At 52.5% G+C, this 25290-nt stretch overlaps 2 protein-coding genes across 3 annotated transcripts; one reads left to right on the top strand and one right to left on the bottom strand.

Annotated features, from left to right (window-relative positions):
* Nucleotides 1-3042: 3042 nt before the first annotated feature.
* On the top strand, nt 3043-3930 carry FOXE1 (forkhead box E1; the record flags this gene model as incomplete). The annotated part of the gene is made up of 1 exon (XM_082497800.1): nt 3043-3930. The coding sequence occupies one exon, from the start codon at nt 3043-3045 to the stop codon at nt 3928-3930; it is 888 nt and encodes a 295-aa protein (XP_082353926.1).
* Nucleotides 3931-19421: 15491 nt separating this feature from the next.
* Nucleotides 19422-24806, bottom strand: HEMGN (hemogen). Of its 2 annotated transcripts, none has more exons than XM_082497713.1 (4): nt 24634-24806; nt 21640-21733; nt 20826-21172; nt 19422-19652 (listed from the first exon to the last, which is right to left on the bottom strand). In XM_082497713.1, exons 1-4 carry the CDS (start codon nt 24713-24715, stop codon nt 19567-19569), a joined length of 609 nt encoding a protein of 202 aa, XP_082353839.1. In that variant the 5' UTR covers nt 24716-24806; the 3' UTR covers nt 19422-19566. The 2 variants fall into 2 exon arrangements, with proteins under 2 accessions (XP_082353839.1, XP_082353840.1); XM_082497714.1 differs by having other exon boundaries at nt 20826-21097.
* Between the last annotated feature and the right edge of the window lie 484 nt (nt 24807-25290).

The following is a 25290-nucleotide window of genomic DNA, read 5'->3' as shown; positions in this document are numbered from 1 at the left end:
AAGCAGATGGGATTTTGGCTGAGGTAATTCTCTGGCACCTACTGGTACTAAACTGCTGTCCTGGGAGGCCAAGGCAAAACGCACTTGTGCAGGGTGCGCTCTGCAGTGCCTGGTCTGAAAATCAGTGAGCACTTTGCTCACTTGAAGGCTGCAGATCCCAGCACAGGGAGGATCTGAGCTGGGAAATTTAGACAGAAAAAATGCTGACTCCAAACTTTTTCCCAAGGACAAAAAGACAGTCTAAGCTATAGCTTTTGTATGCCTAATACTCCTGTAGATATTATACGTTTTCTACTGCATTATGAACTCCAATTGTTTAATCAATGCATGGCATTGTTCATTTTACTTAGCTTTGACCTTCCTCCAGCATAGCTGAATCTAAAAAGAAAACAATATGTTCACAAACAAGAAAAGCACCAACTCTTCTGCTCCAGCACCAGGCACCATTTTGATTATCAATGGAGGAGATCTGCAGTCTAAGATCCATCAGGGAGTCTGAGTTTCTTGCTCCACATAGATCCCTCCCCACGAGAACTGGTACTCAAAAGAGACGCCAATGCTTAAAACGGGATGCATTCCTGCTCCCTAAGTGGAAAGCTGAAAACATCTTTAAATAGGCTGATTATAATGTCAAATTGAGGATAGTCTCCACACCACCATGTTATACAACTCCCACTTCACTAACAAATACTGGCATTTCAGGTTAACCTGCGTGATGAGGAAAGAAGGGATGGGAGCCAGCACATGCTGTTTGGGTATCCATTTCACTCTGCTTACATGCTGTGCTCTGCCAAGGGAAGTGCTTTCTTGGAAAAGGATTTACATCACCAGCAGGGAGGGCAAGAGCAGCAGTTCAGCACACCATCCCGCTTCAGAGCACACCGCTTGCATTCCCCATCCTCTACAAGTGCAAAGTGAAGCATGATCTGACTTTGCCCTCTGGAGGCACGGAATTGGCATGGCGCAGAGAGGAACACAGCCCCAGAGGTGACCGAACTATGCAACTGCCTTTTGGAAAATCTGATAGGAAAATTCATCCCCAGGTACAGCTTTCCACGATCCAGAGGGCAGAGCACTGGAGGTGAGGCAGCTCCGCTGCTCTCCTTTCGTGCTGAAGGAGGCGGTTTCTTGGTTCCTCCAGGATACTACTACCTTAGTGTTTTGTGTACTTCAAGAACATGAGCGTCCGTTTGGGAAGCTGATTTTTTTTTTTGGCACAAAGTCTGCAGCATGCAATTTGAAATACCACCACACATCTGCATCCAGATACTGGGACCGCACACATGGGTCCTCAGAGAGTGCCACTTCATGGTTTATTCTGCTGGCTTCATAGTTTATTCTGCTACCTCCCAGATCGCTGAGAAGCTGCACAAATAAGCAGGTGGCCAAAAACTATGGAGTCCCCTTATTCAGCTAGAAACCAGGGCTGGGGTTTGTTTGCTGCATGCAAATGATCCTTGTACACACTAATTTTTCTCCAAGCAGAGAAACAACTTTGCTGGAAACCTCCAAGAGAGCCGTTTCACGAGGATGAACATCTCCTACCTCTCCTTGTTCCCATAAACACCATTTGTGCAAAAGCCAAGAGGTCTTTGGGAAAGCTTTTCCCACAGAGATAGACTCAACAGCACACTGGTGACGTGAGTTTTGGGAGAATTTGCAGGAGGCACCAAGACATAGGCACAATCAGGTGTACAGCCATGCACAGCACCTGCACACCTATGCACATCCACCTCTCTGCACACCCGTTCCTCTGCACACACATCTGCCCACATCCATGCCTGCATACCTGTGGACACTCATGCCTTGGGTCCAGCCACACACCTGTGCGCACTGCCACATGTTTGTACGCACACTTGCATGTCAGTGCACAGCCACGAACTCTCATGCACATCCTCAACCCCACACCAGTGCCTTTGCACACCCACTTACCTGTGTGGGTTCACCCTCCCATGCACATATATCCCTGTGCACACCTGCACACACTGACCCTTTCCATCCCACCTCTACGACCTCCTGCAATTCCCTTTATCCTCTGGCTCCCGAGGACCACCAGGCCAGCAGATGAGGAGGCTTGCCCCTGGCCCTGCGGGTGGGTGCCACAGGGGTACGAGTCCTGGGCAAGTGTTTGTCACCAGCTGGGTGCCCTCATGGAACTTTGTTCTGACCCACAGTCCTGGGCTCTGACTCTCAGCCCCAAGTAGTCCACTAAGCAGGAGGGAGCTGGCAGGTAAGTGTGTCCCAGCAGCAGCCTGTGGAGAGCCTGGTGTCCCTCCTGGTTGGAAGAACCATGTACCTTGGTGTCCTGTGACACAAAGACTGGGGACAAGCAGGTCAGATGAGGTGAAAGCAGGGGCACGGGAGCCCAGCTCTGTGCTGAATCGCTGTTGGGAACCGGAGGTGAGGGCCCCAGTCCAAGTGCATTTTAAGTACCAGATCTGCACGCAAACTGCACAGCCTAAGCCCATGCTTACTATCTCTCCCCACATAGATCTGTCGCTGTTTTTTTTGCACGTTTAATTAATTTCTACCGCTTCACTACTGCGAAGGCACATGGGGTTCCACAGGCGACACTGCCCAGAGCCGGCTGCCCTGCGCCAGGGACCGGCACCGTTCCCTCCAACAGCGGAGACACCCGCACGGGGATCCCGCTCTGCTCCGTGCCCTCCGGTCCCCCGGAGCTGTGCGGGATGGCTGTGCCCCGACAGCGCTGGGGACGGGGACCATGGCAGGAGGAACGGAGTGTGCCCAGGCGAGCGTACCGGGGGATGATGGTGGGGGGTGCCAGGGCAGGGCGCTGGGGACGGGGACCACGGGAGGATGGGGGGAGGGGGGTGGGGGCCGGGGCAGGGCGCTGCCCCTGCCCGCGGCGGCAACGGCGGCACGCCCGGCCCTGCCCGCGCCTCCCGGGCTGCGGGGCGTTGCAGGGGGAGTGCCGGCCGCCCCGGCGCGGAGCCGCCGGACACCGCCGCATAAAAGCCGCGGCGGCGGGAGTCTGCGCCTCCTCGGCTCGGCCCGGCTCGGGGCCGCCCCGACGGCCGCATGACCGCCGAGAGCCGGCTGCCGCCGGGACCCCCGCCGCCGCCCCCGCCGCTGAAGGCGGACGCGGCGCCGCCGGGGCAGGAGGCGGCGGCGGCGGCGGGGACGCGGGGCGGGCGGCGGCGGCGCAAGCGTCCGGCGGAGCGGGGCAAGCCGCCCTACAGCTACATCGCCCTCATCGCCATGGCCATCGGGCAGGCGCCCGAGCGGCGGCTGACGCTGGGCGGCATCTACCGCTTCATCACCGAGCGCTTCCCCTTCTATCGCGACAGCCCCCGCAAGTGGCAGAACAGCATCCGCCACAACCTCACCCTCAACGACTGCTTCGTCAAGGTGCCGCGGGAGCCCGGCCGCCCCGGCAAGGGCAATTACTGGACACTGGACCCCCACGCCCGCGACATGTTCGAGAGCGGCTCCTTCCTCCGCCGCAGGAAACGCTTCAAGCGAAGCGACCTCTCCACCTACCCGGCTTTCCTCGCCGAGCGCCCCGCCGCGCCCTGCCGCCTCTTCCCGCTGCCCGCCCCGCCGCCCGCTGCCGACCTGCCCCCGGCCCCCGCCGCCGCCTCCTGCGCCTTCGCCGCCGCCGCCTCCGCCGCCTACCCCGCGCAGGGCTGCCCCGCCGCCGCCCTGCCCCACGCCTACCCTCCGCTGCCCTCCGCCCCCGGTCCCTACGCGCCGGGTGGCCCCGGGCAGCTGTACGCGCCGTCGGGGCGCATCGTGCTGCCCGCCTCGCCGCCCGCCCCCGCCGGGCTCTACGGCCGCCGATCCCCCGCACCCTACCCGCCGCTGCCACACGCCTACGGCGGCGGAGGGCAGCTGGGCGCCGCCGAGCCCGGACCGCGGCACGGCGCCTACCCCGGCGGCCCCGACAGGTTCGTCCCGGCGCTCTGACCCAGCCTGACGGCGCGGACCGGAGCCCGGGAGAGGGGCGGGATGCAGGGCTCGCCGGGCGCCGCTGGACCCAGGGCCGCCCAGGAAGGTGCTGGAGGACCTTCGGTCTGCATCTCCGCATCCTGCCACCTGCCCGGGGCTTCTCGGTGAGGAGCAACGCCGCCAGCCGTGGGGGCCTGGGGGTCCCCACACAGCCCCGTCCGCTCTCGCCAGAGAAACCCTAGGGGCTCCCAAGTGCCTGGATAGGGCAAACAGCCCGTTCCTCTTCCACTGCCTTTCCTGGGACAAGTGATCAAAGCTTCTTGGTAGGCTGCCCCCCTCCTGGCACACCTGACTGAGGTCCCTGGGAAGACCTCACTTTTAAAAATCTCTCCACTGTCATTGATTTTATTTGCATAACAAAACGTCTGCTAAGGCAAGGGAGGAGGGAGGCAGGAGGAAGCGTTCCCCAGCGTTGTGCAGCCAAGAGTTGGCTTTGGAGTTGGATCTGACATTGAATTTGGACCTGTTTTGATTGGAGACCTGTTCCAGAAGTCTTACATCCTAAATTTCTTCAATCTTAAGGTCAGCCCAGCTCTGTCTGTAGCCTAGAGAAATTGGCATCTATGGGGCAAAACTTTCTTCCTTAAACAAGCAAGAGACACAGGACATGATGCCTTTTCGTTTTTGATTGCGCCCCTTTCCAGCTTTCCTAGTGTCGTGGTAGAAAAAAAGGCTGGAGGAAAACATGGAGAGGGGACAACTGCTAGGAACGGCTGTGAGAGGCAAAGGCTTGAAAGTAGACACACGGGAAAACTCAAGTAAATCCCTCCCAGCAGATCCCACCACCCTTGGAGGGGGCCTGGAAACGTGGTGGCTGCCCAGGGCTCTGCCTGCAGCTGTGTGTGAAGAGGGAGCAGATATAGTCTTGCTACTGTCCAGATCTCCTTATCCAGCTCCTTTTTTCTGTGGAGCTGGGAGGCTCTGTGGCCAGGAGGAGGTTGGTGAGGGGTGCTGCATGGTGGTGGGGCATTAACTGGGCAGAGGTAGGTGGAAGGTACAGCCAGAGCCTCAGCAGGAGCTTTGGAAGAGCAGAGAGGGTGCACATACACCACGGTCTCTCTCTCTCACTACAAAAGGTTACAGATCATGGTATGACTCAAGTTCGAAGAGACCTTGGGAAGTTTCTGTTCCAACCTCGTGCTCAAAGCAGGTTCAGCTGTGAGTCGGAACAGGTTGCTTGGGGCTATCTAGTTGAGTCTTGACACCCTCCAAGGATGGAAACAGCACAGGCGCTTTGGGCAACTTGGCTGTCCTCATGGGGGAAAAGTTTATCCTTGTACCCATTCAGCACTTCTCTAGTCTCATTTCATGTCTACTGTCTCTTGTCCTGCTGCTATGCACTGCTGCAAAGAGCTCTGATCCTGTGAAGACATCTGTACCTTCTATTCCATGAAGGATTTTTCAGATGAGGTCCTCAGCAGGATGAAATCTGTGTAGAGGCAGGTTCCTTGCCTTCTCTGGGTGCTAAGGTCCAGGTATCCAAGTGGGACGTGAAAGGGAGGAAGTGGAGTGAAGCAGGAAGGTGGTTGGATGTCCGCACAGCACAGTTTGAGGTGGAGGAGGCTCAAGCCCTCTGCAGTAGGTGGATAGGAGAAGTTGTATATCTGCCTTCCATGGAGCTCTGAGGTAGGAGATTAATGTTGTTTTCAAGGCACCCATCCCTCTGTCAGACCAGTCAGGATGGCATGTGGTGGGTAAGCCACCTCATGGGCTGGGAGTTGGGGGCTGGCCTGGTACCACTGTGTCCATCTGGACCTTTTTGTGGTACTGCAGGAAACTCTTCTGCCTGTACACAGAGCTGGGGAGGTTGCATTGCCATCAGTCAGTGGCACAGGCAACAAGCGTAGACCTCATTCAAATCTTTGGGCTGGTGAGGTGAATTAGATTTTTCCCCTTCCTTGCTTTCCCTCCTGAAGACCTGCATGGTCTCTTTCAACATCTTTCCTGGTCCTGGTGCATCCCAAAGCTGCTTCCATCCTGGAGAAAGCAGGGTCCTGCCTCTGTGGTTTGGCTGCCTCAGCCCCAGGCAGGTCTCCTTGGCAGCTGTGCTAGCTCCTCTCCCAACTTCTCCCTTCACCAGCTGGAAGAGAAGCTGTAGACCTGGCTGTGCCAGCTCTTAGTTTTTGACAGCTGCCTGCTGGCTCTCTTCTTTGCTTGCAAGGACTGTGTCCCTTTGCTAGCAAGTCATGCTGACCTTTTTCTGGTTTGGAGATAGCCTGGGGAGGAATTGTCCTGCCTCTTAATGCCTTCCTTCCTTCCTGTAGGAGCAGTTATCAATGTGGACTAGATCGTTTTCCTGATCCTAGAGGCTTTTTGGCCCTTGTTGCCCATTACTTCAACTTGGTTTTATTCTCTGCACCAGATGCACCAGACCTGGTGCTAGTCTAAGGTTCAGTTTAAAAAAAAAGTCACCAGTGATGACACAGGTCCTGTGTAAGCTGGTCCTGACCTCAGATAGCATCTGTAGTAAGTTCAGGGAGCAAAACTCAATGTCTGGAGGACGTGCATGATAGGTCTTGATGACTCAGAAGGCACAAATTGGGAAGGTTCAGGTGTGTATTGTTGTCAGATAAGGTCTAGATGCTTGTTCTTGTTTCTCTCCAGATCTTTTAAACCTACAAGCTAGGGAAACCAGACATACCTAGATAGTATACTTTCTGCAGCAGGTGCAGTGATGAGCCTGTTGCATCAAGGACCTGAGAGATGGCCACAAACTGCTTAAACTTTAGCCACAAGAGCTGGAGACTCTGGGCAGGAGCTTTGCGCTCAGTGAAGAGCTACATGGACCCTTCAAGGGGGTCTACATCTATGTGGGGTCTGTGTCCTTTGGGGTTTTTGAGACGAGGATAGACAAAGTTATACCCACCCGGTGCTAGTGCTGGCAATACTGCAACCTTCATCTTCTAGCAGGCCTGGAGACTCCAGAAGTCCCTTCCCACCAGCACTGCCATGGTTTTGTGGCTATTGCAACCTCTCCGAGCTGTTGAGCAGGCTCAGATGCAGCGGGTGCGCTGAGCATTGCAGGTCTGTCCAGGCTCTGCCTTATGGTGGTGGAATGTGCTGACCCTGCGCTTGTGCATGTGGCTGTGTGTCTCATGCAACTGCGTGACCCTTAACAGTGGAAGATACAGTTGTCGCATCCCTGGGGAGCTGTGGGGTTGGGTCTGTCTGTGAGGATATGGGGATATGCCATGGGGATATGCTAGACAATTGGATCTCAATGTATGCTTGTGCCATGGGGATATGTTAAACATTTGGATCTCAATGTATTTTTGGCTGGCACTTTGCTTGTAATTCTCAGGCACCGCCCAGAATAAGGAAAATTTTGATTCCTGGAAGTTTTATTGTAAATATCTGAGGGCCTTCCTTTTAGCAAAGTTAGTCTAAGTTTCAAACTAGTCTTTTGATTTCTGGGAGATGAGTCCAATAGGCTTGGGTTATAACCCTGTAGGAAACACTAAGTGTAAGCACTGATGAGAAGAGACAAGGGCCTTGAAAGTGCTCCTTCCTCAAAGGATGGAGCCTCCCAGTTCCTGTTCTGCCTGAGTTCTGGTATAGCCAGGCCCTGCGCTGACTTAGAAAAAGAGGTGGATTGTTACAGCCTAGGAGAACATTTTATTATGTGTTGGAGATTTTTTTGTATTTACTCTTCTACTTCACTTGTAATGGAAATAAATCTTTGTCCTGTTGTTTGTAATGAAGTGTCTCTCTGAGTTTTTTAAGCCTTCCTTGCACTCCTGAGACCAGGAGAGTGATGATACAGAGCAAGATGTGCGCCACATGCTGCTCCTTGCATTTTGCCTTGTCCGTCTTACCTTGGCTTTTTTTGGACTGCTAGGATTGCTGAAGAGGTTAGAGGGAGGGAGGGACAGGGGGGTGGCAAGGCCAGGCCAGAAGTGTCTTACCAAACTTCTGCAACCCCCGAGTCACCAGTCTGCTGGCCATAAGTGTGCCCCAGACGCCAATGTATGAAGCTGCAGCCCAGCCAGATGCCTCTGCTAAAAAGGGGCAGTTAGGGAAGCCAAGGCTACAACCTGGCATAGGAACACAAACTGAGAGATGGGCAAGGGAATTGTCCTTGGTGTTAATTGCTCTGTGATTGCTCCAGCATGCAGCTGGGCCAGCTGGGGAAGGTTTTATTTCTGGAAACAACGTTATGTTGCCTGTCCTGTGGCAGCAGCACCAGAAATGCTTGGTCTTGCCTCCTGCACCCCAGGCCAGTGAATTTTTTTGGCTGCAGAGATGGAGTTCCCGCAGCCGCGGGCTGACACCATGTTCACCTTGTGCAACAGCAACAGCTGCGGGAACAATTCATCAAGCAGCAACCGTAGCTAATGAAGGGTGTAGCAGGCCTTCAGGGGCAACTCCACACCTCAGGGCGATGATCTGGCTTGCACATGGCTAAGACAATGGCAGATGTTGCCCCTTCTCCTGCTGAGAGGGTGGTGACCAGCTTCCCGAGGGGTTTTGAGGGAAAGTGAGCTCTGCAGCTGGTGCCCTGTCAACAGCTCAAGCTGCCTGGAGGGCTATGAGTGAGATGGGAACAGGTAGTTTAATCTGCTAAGTTATCAAAGAGCAGATAGGAAGGCCTTCAATAGCTCTGGGACTCCCAGGTATGATTTATCTACCTTTGGAAGAGGCCAAGAAGTGCATCAAATATATGAGAAAGTGTAGGCAGGGGAGGCAGCTGCCATTTGGCCAGGAGGGAGTACCTTGGAGGGAGTCCAAAGCTTTGTGAGTTGTAGTTAGAGGTCAGTCTGCACAGCTGGAGATGGGCTTCAGCTGCATCTGCTACCTGGAACTGCGATGCCAGCGTTAGTGGTCAGGGAGGGTGTCCCACTTATGCAGTGCCCGGATGTCAAATAAGGTCAGCACAAGGAGGCTGATGTTCGTTGGAGGACTGACTGCACAGAGTGGTGTATGGGGATACAGTGGCCCATGTCAGTACAAAGAACAGCTTCACATGCTTGTCTTGGCGTAGGGCCAGAGCTCTGATTCATAGGAGGGACCCTCTAGGCAGCAGAGCTGATTTCTCGATCACTCCTCCTGTTCAAATTTATGTCTCCCCCAAGGCTTTTATGTCTTTGTCCAAGGTCAAGAAGTCAAGGTGGGAGATGGTGGCATCAGCTCTGCCTGGAAGCTGAGGTTATTTGTGGGAGCTACTTTTGGATCTGGAGCAGGCAGACTGAGAGGGAGGGAACGGGGGTCTCAGTGGGAGCCCCAGCTCAGGGCTGCCGTACTCTGACCTCTCACCACCACCATCAGTATTCAAACACAGGGTACAGCTGGAGGTCCCTAGGGCATATAGGGACCAATAATGTAGTGAGCAATGAGGAAAACGAGGTGGTATATTAGTCTATTCTGCTGATCAGAAGTCCCTAGCATTGTTGGATCTTCAGGGCCAGATGTCTGGCTGAAAGTGGCCTTGGAGTAAGTAGGAATGGTAGCTGTGGGCTGGCTCAGATGACCTCACTGAGCCCACTGCTCTCCTTTCTTTCTCTGATGCCAGGAAGCTCAGATTTGCTGATTAGGAATTTGCAAAGCTGTTGTCTGGATGTAAACTACCCAGAGATCTTAATTGACACAGGAGCTAACAGCTTCTGACCTTTCTGTTCAGAGACAGTCCTGAGCCAGCTCTTGGTCTGATGGCACAGACACAGTTCATGTGGTGTCTGAAGCCCTCTGAGTCAATCCTACCTGCGGCCAGCTCTTGCGAGGAGACTGTCTGCACCTCGAGTTGACCTTTTCCACTTGGAAAAGGTGCTCACGAGTCCAGGCTGTCACCTTCTGAGGTTGGCAAACTGTGTCCCAGGCTTCATATCACTTCTGAAGCTGTATGTTTTAGCACATACTCTGTCATCAGCTTAGTGCTCACTGGAGTGCTGGCCCTAGACTGGGACAATTAAAGAGAGGCTCCCTGGCCACCCCATCCCAAACCATCATGCTCACTCTGGGATAGGCTGGTCAAAAAGTAGCAACCATGGAGACCTCTGCTGTGATGGGAGCAGCGGGAGGCGCTGAGCCCACTGGGAGACCTTGCTGTGCGGATCAAGATCTGGCCATCTCATCTGAGCACGTGAGGGATTCTCAGAGCCATGGCAAAATGGCACATCATTTAGCTATGAGCATTCAAAAACTGGGTTGTGTAAGTGACAGCCCAATGCCGGACTCTGGAAAAGAACATTTGGCTCCACAATTATTCCTCTTGCTTGAATGCCATAGTGGGATGGATCACAGTTCAGTTGTTTAAGTGGCAGCCATTTGGATGTAGGTATAGATGTGCCACTGTGAATTTGTTCTCTTCCCAGCTCCTGTCTCTGTCCCTTACTGTGTAACACTCAAAATCTTGTTATGGACAGAACAGGGAACACTGTAAGTGAAGCCAAGGATTTACCAATGGTACAATGGTTTATGTTTTTAATGTTTTAAAAATAATATTTTCTGTTATTAGTCTCATAGTCCAAATTAATACAGAAAAATCTCGGTAATGCAGCTGAGAGTGCTATACACACACAAAAAAATTCTTAATATCTGCCCCTGCTTCTTGATACTGTGTTCACCCTTCCTGGGTCCTGAGGTTGATGGCTGCAGGGGTTGGGGGGAGGGGAGTGTTACAAGTTACCAGCATCCTGATGTCTTCAATGGGCAGATCATGATGTTCCTGGGGAAGGTTTCCTTCTCTTCATCAGGAGGCACATGGTGTTGATGGTGATGATTTCTTCCTTCTCAGTCTTGGGATTCAGTTGAGTTTATTTCTGCATGTATGTTGTTTTTCAATACTTAAAAAAATGTTTAGGTTTGTTTGGTTTGGTTTGTTTTTCTGTTCTCCTTGTTTTCTCTAAAATTGCCCTTACTTGAATAACATGGGTTTGCACTCCTGCAGCAATGACTGACTGACCACTGCAATAGGCTGGGACCCATTATGTTGCCCTGGAGTCACAGACAGTTCAAACCACACAGAATAAATAATGGTTATCAGTATAAATCAAAACAAATTTGGGTGCTAGTTATCTGACCACTGATTGCTGTCACAGCCAAGCAAGCTAAAATCAGCTCAGGCCAAGGCAAGACCAGCCAAGTCCCAATCCTCTGCACTGTGAGATCAACACAAAACCATGGCCCCTGAATAACAACGCATTTGTTAGCTGCATTTAAGACCAGGTCCTATCTACTGTCACAACCAAGATACCCCACACCAGTGGGCTGGGAGAGGACTGTCTCTTGAGGTGTACAAGGTTTGTTCTTCTTCCTGTTGTGTCCCAGGGCTCTGCATCTGTTGTGGCCTGGTCTCCTGTGCTGCCAGCGGGCAGGTCTTGAGGGTTTAAGTGAGATGCAGCCTGGGGAGGGGGTTCCTCTGCAGGGGTTGTGCCCACTGGCACCAACTCGAAGTCCCTGCTGTGGGATGGAGGCTGGCAAAACATGGAGAGGCAGTGGAAATCTCAGCACCTCAACTCTCACTGTGGATTTTCTGCTGATGAGTGATCAGCTATGTGTGACTTCATCAAACAAAAGGAAACATGGGTGAGAGAAATCTGAATGCAGCCCCGCACGTGAAAGTTCCCACCAGTGTGGAATCGTGACAGCCCTAAATGCCAACTCTGTGGGAAGGAGAAGCAGAGGGGAGATACAAAATGTCCCTGAAAGACCTGTCTGAGCTGGTGATTGCTGACATCTAATCACAGAATGGGGGGACCGATCTCTTTTTTTACTAAGTGAACTACAACTAATGTAAATAATTTCCTTGAGCACAGACAACGGTGCAGGAGGGTCTGAGTTGTATGTGTCAGCAAAAATGCTTTTTAGCAAATGTATTTCAAATTGACTGGGATAATTATCCTAAACCCAAGAAAAATGCAACAGAAAGTGCTCCAAGCCCTGGCCCTTTGCCATGCACGTAGCACCTGAAGGAGCTCTGGGGGCTGTGGTGGATGGAGTTTGGCTGGGCAAAAGGAAAGTGGACTGGGTGGTCAGGTGAAAACCCCATACTCTCCAGATGTCCTCACATGGCTTTGTAGGAAGGCTGACCTCACACTGTGGCTGCATTCTCCAGGGAAGAGCAGAAATGACTGAGTTGGCCACAGGTACCTAGTGAGTGGTCCCGCTCTGCCACAGTGTGAGAGGCTGTGCCTGGAGTATTATTGTTAATATTGGTGGCTTTATTCATGGAGGAAGCAGAGGATGATTCAGGGCTTGGACCTTTATGCAAGGAACATTCAATTAAAAAAAAAAAAAAAGTCATGTTGCAAAGAACAGTTTTCCTTCTTCAGTCACCTCTTTTGTATTTTCTCTTCATGGGGGTTTTCTCCTCTCCTTCCCTTCTAGAGAAAAGGCAAAAGAAAGCCCCAGTTGAAGCAACCAGGGCAAATGGCTTCAAGCCTTCCCACTTAAGCTGGTATAAGATACACTACTTCTCTGCCACAGCAAGAGCTAGACTTAAATATATCAACACTGCCAGCAGTTTAACAATTAATGCTGTTACAAACAAAATCCTTACCATCTCCAACAAAGCAAAACATTCATCAAAAAAGAGGTGCCTTACTCTTCTTTAACAGTCACTGCATCCCTGCTGTTCACAGACTGGGTGAGATATCACCAGCTAAACCACGCGCAGGAGCTCTTTTAACAGCCACGAGGACCAATGCCCACTTTGCTGCAGCCATTTCCACGGGCCCAGCGTGTCGCTGCCCCTGTCCATTTCTGGAAACGGCACCGCTGCTACCGCAGCATCCCCTGGCAGGTCCCGCAGCGCACAGGGACACAGCCCTGCCACCGCCCTCCGGGACCCACGCGGGATGGAGAGACACGCCGCGCCTGCATCCCGGGCCGCAGCATCCCTCCTCCCCGCGGCTCCCCCTGAGGATGGGGCCGCTCCCTGCGCGCCGGTGCGGCACACACACACACTCACGCACACACACACACACGCACCTCTCGCTCCGGGGTGTCCCCGGGGACGCGGTGCCGCTGCTGCCGCTAGAGAGCACTGCCGGACCGCGCCGCCGCCGGGGCCGCGGGCGGGAGGGAGGGAAGGAGGGAGAGCGGCCGCCGCGGTTTCCAGCACTTTGCCAGCCTGAGGACACACACACCCCTCTCCCCCCCCCAACCCACCCACCTCCTCCCCTCCGGCTGGTTTGGCTGCGGGGTTGGGTTTACCGGGGGTTTCTCCCGCCGGCACAGCCCGTGGAACTGCCTGCTGGGGTCGCACCGCCGGTCTCCCTCCCTCGAGGTATTTGCCACTGGGAGTGCGAAGTTGCTGCTCCTTTGGGCACCTGAAAATCGGTGGGTAATTCTCGCCCGGAATGTAATGCTTAGCTACCCACACGCAGCGCTGGAGCTGCACCTTCAGTCTGCAATTAAACATTTCGACAATCTGGTTATGGAACAGACCATCCTCAGTGCCATTACACAGCACATGCAGGAGAACAGGGTGATCAGGCACCATCAGCAGGCGTTTGTGAAAGGCAGGTCATGCCTGACAAACCTGATCTCCTTTTATGAAAAGGTGACCTGCTTAGTGGATGAGGGAAAGGCTGTGGATGTTATCTACCTGGATTTTTGCAAAGCTTTTGACACCGTTTCCCACAGCACTCTCCTGAAGAAACTGGCTGCTCATGGCCTGGACAGGTGTACTCTTCGCTGGGTAAAAAACTGGCTGGATGGCCGTGCCCAGAGAGTGGTGGTGAATGGAGTTAAATCCAGTTGGTGTCTGGTCACAAGTGGTGTCCCCCAGGGCTCTGTGCTGGGGCCTGTTCTCTTTAATATCTTTATCAATGATCTGGATGAGGGGATCGAATGCACCCTCAGTAAGTTCGCAGACGACACTAAGCTAGGCGGGTGTGTTGATCTGCTTGAGGGTAGGATGGCTCTACAGAGGGATCTGGACAGGCTGGACTGATGGGCCGAGGCCAATGGTATGAGGTTCAACAAGGCCAACTTTAGCCTGGAGAAGAGAAGGCTGAGGGGAGACCTTATTATGGTGTACAAGTATCTAAAGGGTGGGTTGAAGGAGGATGGAGCCAGGCTCTTTTCAATGGTTCCCAGTGACAGGACGAGGGGCAATGGGCACAAGTTAGAACACAGGAAGTTCCGTTCAAATACACGGAAACACTTCTGTACGGTGAGGGTGACAGAGCACTGGCACAGGCTGCCCAGGGAGGTTGTGGAGTCCCCTTCCCTGGAGATTTTCAAGACCCGCCTGGATGCAGTCCTGAGCAATGTGCTCTAGGCAATTCCTGCTTTAGCAGGGGAGTTGGACTAGAGGTCCCTTCCAACTCTGATGATTCTGTGATTCTGTGAAGTGTCGGGTCCTGCACTTGGGTCACAACAACCCCATGCAGTGCTATAGGATTGGGGTGGAGTGGCTGGAAAGCTGCCCGGCAGAAAAGGACCTGGGGGTGTTGGTGGGCAGACTGAATATGAGCCAGCAGTGTGCCCAGGTGGCCAAGAAGGCCAACGCATCCTGGCCTGTATCAGGAATAGTGTGGCTAGCAGAACTAAGGAAGTGATCATCCCCCTGTACTCGCACTGGTGGGGCCCCACCTCGAGTACTGCGTTCAGTTTTGGGCCCCTCACTACAAGAAGGACATTGAGGTGTTGGAGTGTGTCCAGAGAAGGGCTACAAAGCTGGTGAGGGGTCTGGAGGACAAATCTTATGAGGAACGACTGAGGGAACTGGGGTTGTTTAGCCTGGAGAAGAGGAGGCTGAGGGGAGACCTTATCACCCTCTACAAGTACCTGAGAGGAGGTTGTAGAGAGGTGGGGGCTGACCTCTTCTCCCTGGTGACAAGTGATAGGACGAAAAGAAATGGGTTCAAGTTATGTCAGGGGAGGTTTAGATTGAATATTAGAAAACACTTTTTCACTGAAAGGGTTATTAAACATTGGAATAGGCTGCCCAGGGAGGTGGTGGATTCGCCATCCCTGGAGGTGTTTAAGAAAAGGGTAGATGAGGTGCTTAGGGACATGGTTTAGAAGTGTTTTTTGTCAGGGTGAGTTAATGGTTGGACTTGATGATCTTAAAGGTCCCTTCCAACCTCAGCAATTCTGTGATTCTATGATTCTATGACAAACAAGCAGTACTTCCCAGGGGCGTGTAATTCTGTGCTCAAACCATGTTTAGTGCTTTTGCAAATTAGTTGGAAGATTGTGTGTGCAGAAAAGGGTTGAAAAAAGAATCGTTATTAAGGCTATGAAGCTCAGATCACACTGTTTACCACACCAGCCGTGTCTCGGTTTCTTTGCTCTGTTTTCTGTGTTTTGTCAGTGGCAGCCTGAGGGAGACAGAGGCACACTCACACTCAATGTCCCAAGTCCGTCCAGATGGACTGTTTCAGCCAGTGGGCTGAGGCAAATGGCCATTCCTCCTGCTTGATGGGGATGAGCCCATACCTGGACTACTGGATCCAGTTAGGGTAACCCAGTACAAAGGAGACATTGTTATACTGGAGCCCAGCTGAAGCCACTGAGATACGGAGCTGGAGTGTAGGGTAGGCTGAGGGAATTGGGTTTGTTCACCTGGAGAAGGGAAGGTGAGCGTGGAGTCTAACTTGCAGACCTAAAGGGGGTTACAGAGAAGATGGAGCCGGGATCTTCTCTGAAGTGCACCATGATGGGGCAAGAGGCAAGGAGCAAAAGCTGTGATGAGGGAAAGTCTGGTTGGATATAAAGGAAAAACCTTCTTACCATGAGAGTGGGGCAGCCCTGGGATGGGGACCAGAGAGGGGGGGATCTCCGTTCTTGGACATGGTCAACATGGTTGGAAAAAGCCCTAAGCAGTCTGGTCAGAGTTAGCCGTGCTTTGAGCAAGGGTTGGATTCAAGATCTCCAGAGATCTCTTCCCACTTATCCTTTTCTACAGTTATGTCATTTCTGGGTCAAACAAGAGAGCCAGACCAGCTGGTGGAAAACTGCTGAGCCCAGCTGGGCACACAGCTGTAGTCTATGGCAGCCCTGGCAGTGTTAGAGAGGTATTTATTTAAATGGCAAACACAGAACAGGAAGAATCAGAGCTAACACACTCTGAGCAGGAAATGGTGACCAAAGTGGGAGTGGTTGTTTGCTGTGACCAGGATTTACTGCTTAAAGTCAATATTGGTAAATCAACCAGAAAGTTTTCTTATCTCTTCAAGACCAGGCTCTTGTGGAGTGGAATGGCTTTTCATTGACCTCTGGTGGCCTCTGGCTCTAAGTTCTGGCCCACTTCTTTCTGCTCAGGCTTAGCTGTGACTTCACTTCTGCTAAGGACCAGAAAACCCTCCTGGCTCAAAACATCACCCATGACCAACAGCCTTCCACAAATCACCCCTGACTTTCTGCAGATGCAGGGGACCCCATTTCACAAGAGCCATTTGAGAAGCGAGAAGCCAGGGTGCACAAACCAGACAACCTCTTTTCTCCCACAGAGGTGGAAGCATGTTCCCTGGAAGGGTATTGAAAGGTAACTGGCAGTGGACAGAGGAGAGTCTTGTTCTCCTGAATGTGTTGTCAGCTTCCCTTTCCTTAGCTGTCCTGTCATGGCTGTCAGCCCTAAGGATGGCTCCCCATGCTCTGCAGGACATGGGGGCAGGACCTGTGGCCCTGAAATGCGCTCACAGCAGCATGGTCAGCCCAGCCCAGTCAACATTAAGAAACACCAAGCTGAATCTCAGAAGTGCAGAGACAATCATAGTGGTTGTACCTACTGCATATCACAACATGCCTGCCTTGGTCTACATGGCTCAGGTAGCAGGTCAGAGTGTCCTGGAAGAGCTTCACGCAGCCTTCTTATCGGTACAGCACAGCAAGGAGAAGAGCGTTGTGTTGGGGACTGACTCAGCTCCCTGTGCAGGCACCATAGCTCAGAAGCTATCTGCCTGCACCCATCACCTGCTCTTCATCAACAAGAAGGCTACAGTCTGTTAAAGGTCTCTGACCTCTCCCAGCCTTCTCCTTCATGTTAGACCTAGACCCTACTTGTCATCCCAGAGGGTGAAAATTTCCTTTATTGGACACTCTGTTAATGGCCCGGAGCAAAGACATCTCTCTGGGGCTCAACAAGGTGGGAAGGGAGGGAGAAGGTGATGCATTGCATCTGCAAAACAGCTGCCTCCCTCCCCTAGATACAGCTGCCCATGCCAGCCCATCCCTAGCTCCACACAGGACCTGCCTCAGGGATGCACACAGACCTCAATGTGTCCAGCTTTGCACCTGAACCCCATCTGTATGAGCAAGAGCTCTGTTATCTCTCTTCTCGTCAGAGAAAAAAAACAGTGGGTTTCGAGTGAAAGTGCTGATAAGGAGCGCTTTATCTTTCCCTTGGTTATTTTGCGATAAGATTTGTTGCTTGCAGGCACACTTTTCTTACTGGCTGCCAAAGAAGCCAGTTAGAGTGAGAGCAGCTCTAAGACAGAGCATGTGGTACCTGGGGTGGCTCCAGGACCTTGTGTCCACCAAAGACATCTCCACAGAGATGGACAGAGGTGCTTTCTCTGGTTCCAGTGAGCTCCTGCACATGGGCAGCTCCCCAGCCCTCACAGCGCAGGATCAGCACCACTGCCCATGTGCGTTTCAGCAACAAGCATTACCCCGTGTCCACAGGGATCTCACCCTGCTGGGCCTTCGCCCTCTCCTACAGCTCCACTTCACCACCAGAGAAGGGGGGATGTGGTTGTTCTGTGCCCTCCTTGACTGACAGGGGCTGTGAGATGAGTCTACAGCCTTCCAGAAATTGCTTCGCCCCAAATTATAAAGAGCTGTGGGAACCAGGCAAACCTAAACATCTGCAGGTATGGAGGTGGGCAGCATGGCTGATTCCCCCTCCCTGTGAGCACTCCAGAGGGTTGGAGAGCTGGAAAGAACCACCAGCTCTTGCTGGCCTCCCCCACGGCACGTGTGGCACTCCACCAGGCAGAAGGGTCTCCTGGCCTGCCTGGCAGCAGCAGACCCTACAGCCCAGCCTCCTTGCAATGTGGTGTGGACACCACACTTGCAGAAGGACCCCAGCACAACTTTAGTGACAGTGCTCAACCATAACGTGGCCTTCTGCCTCTGGCTCCCCTTCAGGCCAGCTGCCCTCACCCAGTGCCTTGGTCTGGGGTCAGCATCCTTCTGGGCTACAGCTCCCTCCATGCTGCAGGGTTTCCACAAAGCCCTTGAGGTTATGCCTCAAGTATTTGAGGTTATAAATGAGGTTTGGGTGGTTCGTGGCAGAAGGTGAGAGGTCTTGCTCTAGTCCCACTGGTATCAGTCACTGAAGGGGAGAGAGCAACCTTGTATTAGCTGAGATGTCTGTAGAGACCAAAATAGTGCCAGGACCCCTGGACAGGGAGACCCACCCCTCCAGGAGCTGCCTGTGGGGAATGGGCTGCATTTGCGTGGTTATGGGGCTGCTGGATGCTTTCTGCTTTGACACCCACCAGGTGCTTCACAGCTTCTGGTGGTGTAACTGCAGAGGCTGTGCTGAGCACTTGCGAGCACTTGCCTCTCATGCAGTGTCCCTGGGACCAAAGAAAGGCTAAGTGTCAGTGATGACAATCATGCCACTGGAGTCAGGGTGTTACCAGTGAGAGGTCACATCTGCTGAGACGCAGGGCCTGCAGGGCTGTAGGACAGTGGCAGCAACATCTCCAGAGCCACAAAAAAAATCCATAAATCCCCCAAATCAAGGCTGACATCAGGACCTGGCAGCCTCATGCTCTGGGAGACAGATCCTTTGTAAGTTAGATAATGGCAATAGAGACCTCCACCCACCCTAAGAGAAGAAAGACCCTCTGTGTCAGGACATTTCAGAAATATTAGAGCTGGGCTGCTTATGGGAAAGGAGACCACAAAACCCAAAATGTGGGGAGAAAGGGCACCCCATTCCTTCCTGGCTTCAGGAGAAATCCCGTGTGCGTGGCTGGGGAGCCAGGGACACAGCAGCTGTGCCGACCAGCTCCTGTCTTTGCTCCAAATGGCATTTCCCTAAGAAAAGTGTATGGTCCAGCCAAGTTTCAGCCTGTTGCACTCAGCTGTTTTCAACCATCTTTTGTTTGCCTAACGAGCAGCTCAGCAATGTCGGAGCGAGTTTGCCCAGAAATTGAAAACAAAAAATGCTTTCCAGGCTTTAGGAAAGCAAGCTGTTCACCGGGGAGGAAAGCACACTGTGAGAAAGACCTTCAGACTAAAGATAATAACACCAGGGACTGCAGGGTTTATTGGGTGCAGGAAAAAGCCCAAGCTGGGCAGCCCGCAGCCAGCTAAAGATCAGGGTGGGTTTCAGCTTTGTAACGCCACTCACATTTCTGAAAATCAGAAATGCCTTTCGCAAACGTGGATGGATGCTGGTCTGTACCCTTAAGCTGCAGTGTGGTGGGGCACCGTGCAGCCCTCTGTGGGACCACCACCCAGCCCACAGGCAAGTCCCAAGGGACTACCTTTGCACAAGTGACTGCGGTCCCCCTCATCATAAGCTGAAAGAAGCATAGAAAGTGGAGTGACGAGGAGACTTCGGGCTTTATTACTCACAAGGAAGAAGCTGGTCCAAATTGCTCTGCAGTACTTATCAGACTTTGTCAGGCAGAGTAACAACATTCAAAAAACCGACCAAACAGAAAATTAAAAGAGAACGCGTGTGCTGCATTAGTTATCCTGTTGGTCATTTTCCAGAGGAGTATTCCAAGCTCCTGGTATCTCTGCTTCTGCTGGTTTCAGCACCTCCTCTTCACCTGTAAGAGACAGATCATTTCATACTGGGGGGCTCTCGTGCGCTATCCCGCCATGCTGTGCTAAAGCCCCCGTGGCCAGGCTCCTGAGATTGCTGGTGATCTTAGGGAGCTCCTGGTGGCCTGCATACTTTTTAAAAGACACAGCTGTCCCAGGGGTTGTGGAGGGGAGCTGGAGAGGGTAAAGCCCCAGTGGGTTTAGAGGCGGGAGGCAAATAAATGCAGCCCTGATGCTCGCCCATTTCAAGATCTCAGGGCTGGGAGCTGGACTGGTGTGATGTGCCCCAGTCAGCCCCAGCCCTCAGGATGCAGAATAGTTGTTTTCCATGACACAAGGACATTGTACACCTTTCAGTGAGAGGTCTTTTCTTCTCCCCTGGCACAGACATTGCTGGAAATGCAGTAATCAGGGATCAGAGGATGGTCACCTCATCTGAAGCAGGTCCTAGGTTTTCCTGGGTTTGCAGCAACCTGCATGCTTTTCCCACTGACTGCTAAAGTAAACGTGCTCTCCTCTTACCAAGCCAGATCTGGGAGCAACTCCTGCTGGCCCAAGCTGCATTAGCTGTAAGTGGATTTCCAAGCCCAGGCAGCAATCTACCATTCAAACCAGCTTAGTGCCCTCTGCACCTCAGTCCTGGCAGGTTTCAAAGGGCAGACCCCTGCAGACACCCACCCTTTGCCCTAGTGCCCACCTTTCCCTTCCACCCCCCTCACCCCATCCCCAGTGTCAGCCCTGAAACCCGGTGGACCGTGGACAGAGCGTGTCCAGGTTTTGGCTCTCCCTGACTAGCTCTGGCCTCAAGAGACTGCATCTTCTCTCCACAGCACCTCTGCCCTAACCTGGCTCTTGGCAGAGCCACAGAAGTGTCCTTAGGACAAAGTGCTATTTAGGACCAGGGACCACAGCCCCCATGCCAACGACTCTGCTGACAGTAGTGGGCTTTTTGTCACTCCCCATGGCTTGAAGAGCAGTGTCTGCCCCCACAGCCCCAACATCCTACCTGCTCTTTCACAGCTACCCCAGTCAGGTTTGGTGCGGTAGGGACCCATGCCCTAGTGGTGTCACAGGATGGTTGTTGATAAGGTGGGCAACCTTGGCTGACAGTCCTCATGAGGCAGCACTGCAGTGTCTCCTGAGCCCCCACGGGGCCAAGTGGCTCTCTGGCAGCTCACCTGCAGGATCCTGGATCCTGGCTGCCAGCTCCCCCTCCAGCACTTCTGGTTCCATCTCACTGACCAGGTCCTGGATGGTCAGCACGGGCAGCTCCTCTTGATGCTCCAGCTCAGGCAGTGCCAGCTCAGAGGGCCCTGGCTCAGCCTCCTCCTGGGAGTTGGGCTGGGGGTCCAGCTCTGGTTCTGGCTCCTGGCTGAGCTTCACCACCCGCTGGCGGCCCCGTCCCCGCCTGGCTCTTCTGCCTCCCCTTTGCTGTTTGTTCCTCTGCTCCCTGCCAGGGGATTTAACAGGGGTCAAGAGTTGGGCATGGCGTCTGCCTCTGCTCCGCTGTTTGTTTCTCTGCTCCCTGCCAAGGAATTTAACAGACGTCAAGAGCTGGGTGTGGGGTAGAGGACTTTCCCCCCTGCCCCAGGGCAGCTTTGCTGGGCCCCTGGCTGTGATTGCAACCCAGTCCATCCCAACAGAAGCTGCACTCCTGCAGCCCTCCTCTCCAGCCCCACAGAGCAGCCTCCTTTGGCCGCACTGGGGGTGTGGGAACTCAGGCACCAAATTTTTCCCTGGCCCCATGCTGTGGTTGAGGATTGCTTGCCACCCAACCCACCACCAATGTAACCCACCCCCCATCCATCTCTGCCTCCCAGCGCCTACCTAGACCTTCAGCATCTACCAGCTGCAGGTCACCTTTCCCCACTGAAGACTGATGGGGCCCAGCTCAGCTCTGTCCTTCTGCAAAGATGGAGGGGCTGGGTTGCCATGCCTGGGCTCAGGTTAACTGCACCAAGAAAATGACTCTACAGCTTAAGCAAGATTTACCTCAGAAGCCATTGAATTAAGTCATTCTCCTGGGCTTCTGCTTTTCTTTTCCGGAGCTGCTCCCGGTCTCTTAAGCGGCGGGTGATGATGACATCTACAAGGACAAATTGAGTACTAACGTGACATCCTGGCCAAGGGACAATTCAATCCCCCCCCCCCCCGCCTGGTGACAGAGCACTGATGCAAGAGGCTGTGTTCTTTTTGTCATGAAGCAGATCTCAATATGAAACTGCTTGGGCTCAGCCTCAGTGGGTAGGATCCGATGACACACCACTCCAAAGCTGCCAGGATACAGTGCTGCAAGTTGCCCTAAAAAACTAGCTGAAGTTTTCTTTCTACTACTGCAGCCTTGGTGTAACCCTTGTACAGCCTGCTCACCGCTGGAGAGACCTGGGGCCTGATGGAAGCACAGGGGCAGGTTTCCCGTGCTATGAGGACACCATGAAATCCATTGGCCAGATGTCACTACAGGCAGCTTTGTATTTCCCTTGTTGTTACCTTTTTCCCCAGATAGCTGCAACTGGTCACTGCTATGATTAATATGCTCGTCTAACTAATTAACTAAGGAGAAAGCCTTGCCCTGCAGAACAGCCAGCTCTACAACATAGGAATAGGTCTGTGGGGGTGAGGGGGTGAGCCAGAGGGCACAGACTTTCCTGTACGCAGATGCTCATGTGTATTAGGCTGAGACCTTGTAGGGGTTGGTGACCCAACCAGAGACCATAACAGGGCAAGTACACACTGCTGGGCATGAGGAGACTGGTACCAAAGACCACACAAGCATCCACTAGCTGGTCTGCACCTATGAAGAAAGCCATGGCAGGGCTGAAGACAATGAACTGACTCACGTGAGAAAGCTCCAATGCTGACTTCACCATTTGGGCAAGATGTGCAGGTTGCCTACAGCCAACAGGAGAAAGAGTCACCCCTGGGTCCCAGTCACCCTGTGCAATGCCTTCTTAGGCCAAGGTAAGTTGTGCCCATTTCACTGGCTGCAGAGGGCTCCAAATGTCTTCCTGAGGCAAAAACATCTCAGCCTTGGCAAACAAATTCATGAACTGCACTGAAGCCAGCACTAAACTTCCTCCCCCATGTCTTTGTCCTAACAGACAACATCCCTCATGATGTGGCAATAGGTCTTGTGGTTTCTGATCCAGTCAGCCCTAAATTTTCGAGCTTGGACTCCTGCCTGTGATAATAAGGACCTGGCTTAGATCAAGTAGCACGAGATCGCTCCCTTGAGAAAAAGGGCATTGTTCAGGAGCAACACCATTGGACTAAAAGATGCATGAAGGGCACGCGAGGGATGGGTTTTAGATTGCAAGGGTATAATTGCCCAGGGTTTTCTTTGCTTGACGTCCCTCTCTGGAGGCACCCAGCTAGCTGTCCCTGATGCTGTACCTTTCAACTATTTTTTTTTATATAATCTGACGCCTGAGACTCTGCTGCAGGAAACCTACAGTCAAGCCTGAAGAAGGAGGGAGCATGCCTTAGAGTAAATGTATGTGTGTGTGAGGAGCTGGAAGGGGCACCTGTTGGCTCGTGGGGGTCGCCTGCTGCGAAGGGACCCTGGTCCGAGCAGTTAAAGTTTCAGGTGGGGTGTGTGTGACTCCTTGAATGAGGTGTGAATGCTCAGGCAGCAGCTTCTCCTTTAACAGTCTCAGCTCACACTAAATTGTTAGGTCAAATCAGTGAAGAATGGTCATTTTGTCATCCCCTTGTCCAGCTGGGAGAATCTGCAAGGTGAGAAGGACTTCTGAGGCTGAGCTGGGACTACAGCTCTTGAATCTCAGATGTCAATTAAATTCAGGAGAAACCACAGTCCAGGACAGAAAAAAGCAAAACTGGCAGCAGAAGCCAACCTCTACCCAGAGCAGATCTTTACACAAGACACTTCTGAGAATTAATAATAATTTTGCAGATATTTAGCTTGGAAAGGATCTCTTTTGGTCTCTGTTCCAATGTCCTCATCAAAGGAGGGCCAACTTTAAAATTAAATCAGGCTGTCCAGGACCTTGTCCAGAGAAGTTGGAAATACCTCAAAGCCCACCTCTCTGGTCTCAGCACCACTCTCACTTTTAGTTTTTTTTCCTTTATATCCAGCCGTGTTTGCAGCGTGGACCCGGTGCCTGCATGACCAGAGACAGTGTAAGCCTCTCAGATGGAAAACGCTGCATTTGGACTGCACAATGTCCAGCCGAGTAGATGTTCCCCAAGTGGGACACTGTTCCCTGGGGAGGAGCAGTATCAGAGTCAGTAGGGCACAGCCAGCAGCAGATGACTCTGCCGTCCTCATAGCAAAAGGCAGGAAACTGCCTGGGAAGATGAGGTTACAAGTTGCAGCAGCAGGATCTGCACGGGGCTTCAGTTTAACTACTGAAGTACATAATCCCTTGCACATCCCTTTGCAGCCCAGGTAACTTCCTTTCCCTTCCAAAGTGTCTTGTGAGCTATAAAAGCATTTTTAGCTGTTTGCAATCAGCCTCCTTCCCAACCCACCCCGAGCAAATTGTTCTGTGCAGGTAGCAAACACCCCACATTCACTTCTAACTGGTCCAAGAGAGCACTCCCACAGCTGCTCCAAAGCTGTCTGTCACCTGCTAGGCATAGGCAGGAAAGATCACAGTAAAACATCTGCTCCCCATGAAAAATTATTTAGCACAGGACACAAAGATACAGAGATGAAATGAAAAGAAAAAAAAAAATCCATCAAGCTAAGAGAACAATGAGACAGTATTGCCAGCCTGCAAACAGACAGTATATTGATGCTGCCTGAGGGACTTTGTCTGAGTTGAAAAGCCTTTAGAGGTACTTCTGCCTTTGTGATCTGAAATACAACACAGAAAAAGCCACATCTATTTGCAGTTAAATGTGCATCCTCCATTCCCCAAGCATAAACTGGTACTTATTAACTCCTTTTTTAGAAACCATTGGTGACAAAGATAATTCTCTCCTCTCTCTGAAAAATCAAGTTAGGAGTGGTCCCATTGTTACCTGGCACAGCGGGCTCCTCGTGGGCTGCAGAAGATGGCAGGGAAGACTCCGGATAAGCACGGTCTTTGCCTATACTCTCCATTGCTCTTTGCAGTTTTGGTGAGAAAGCAGCTTAGTCCACTGGGAACAACATCTGGAGATATTGGTGCGGCACAATGAGAGCTTGAAAAAAATGCAGACTGCCCGCCCAAAACATCTTATCTGGTCAGGCCACTAGTAGGGTAATAATATTCTCCTTATCAGAGTGCAAGGTGTGAGAGTCTCTGCCCAGCATCTACTGTGTGGACTGCAAAACATGGTAGTGCTTTTATACAGCAGATAATTCCACTTCAGATGGGAAATTTACATTCACTGTTTCTAAACTGTGACTCCAATAGCCTCCTTTATAATAGAGAGAAGCTGTGTGGCAGGGCAGGATGTGGCATTGCCTCACTGCTGGTTTCCAGAGTGAGGTGCAGGGAGGTGTTGATAGTTCTTGAAGACCCCTTGGGGAGTCTGAAATGGGATGTATGATGTTTGAAAGGTGTTTGCACAGGACCCTAGCAGTCCTGGTGTGAAGGGATGCACATCTCCACTCCAGCCCCACAGCACATCTCCCACAGCCCCACTCACAGCAGGACTGTCTGCTGCATTAGGTCAGGGCGGCTGTGGTGCTGT

This window comes from Vanellus vanellus (genome assembly GCF_965231255.1).
Source record: "Vanellus vanellus genome assembly, chromosome: Z".
NCBI classification, from domain to species: Eukaryota; Metazoa; Chordata; class Aves; order Charadriiformes; family Charadriidae; genus Vanellus; species Vanellus vanellus.
Note: the sequence above shows the minus strand (reverse complement) of the source record. Positions and strands in the feature narration are given on the sequence as shown.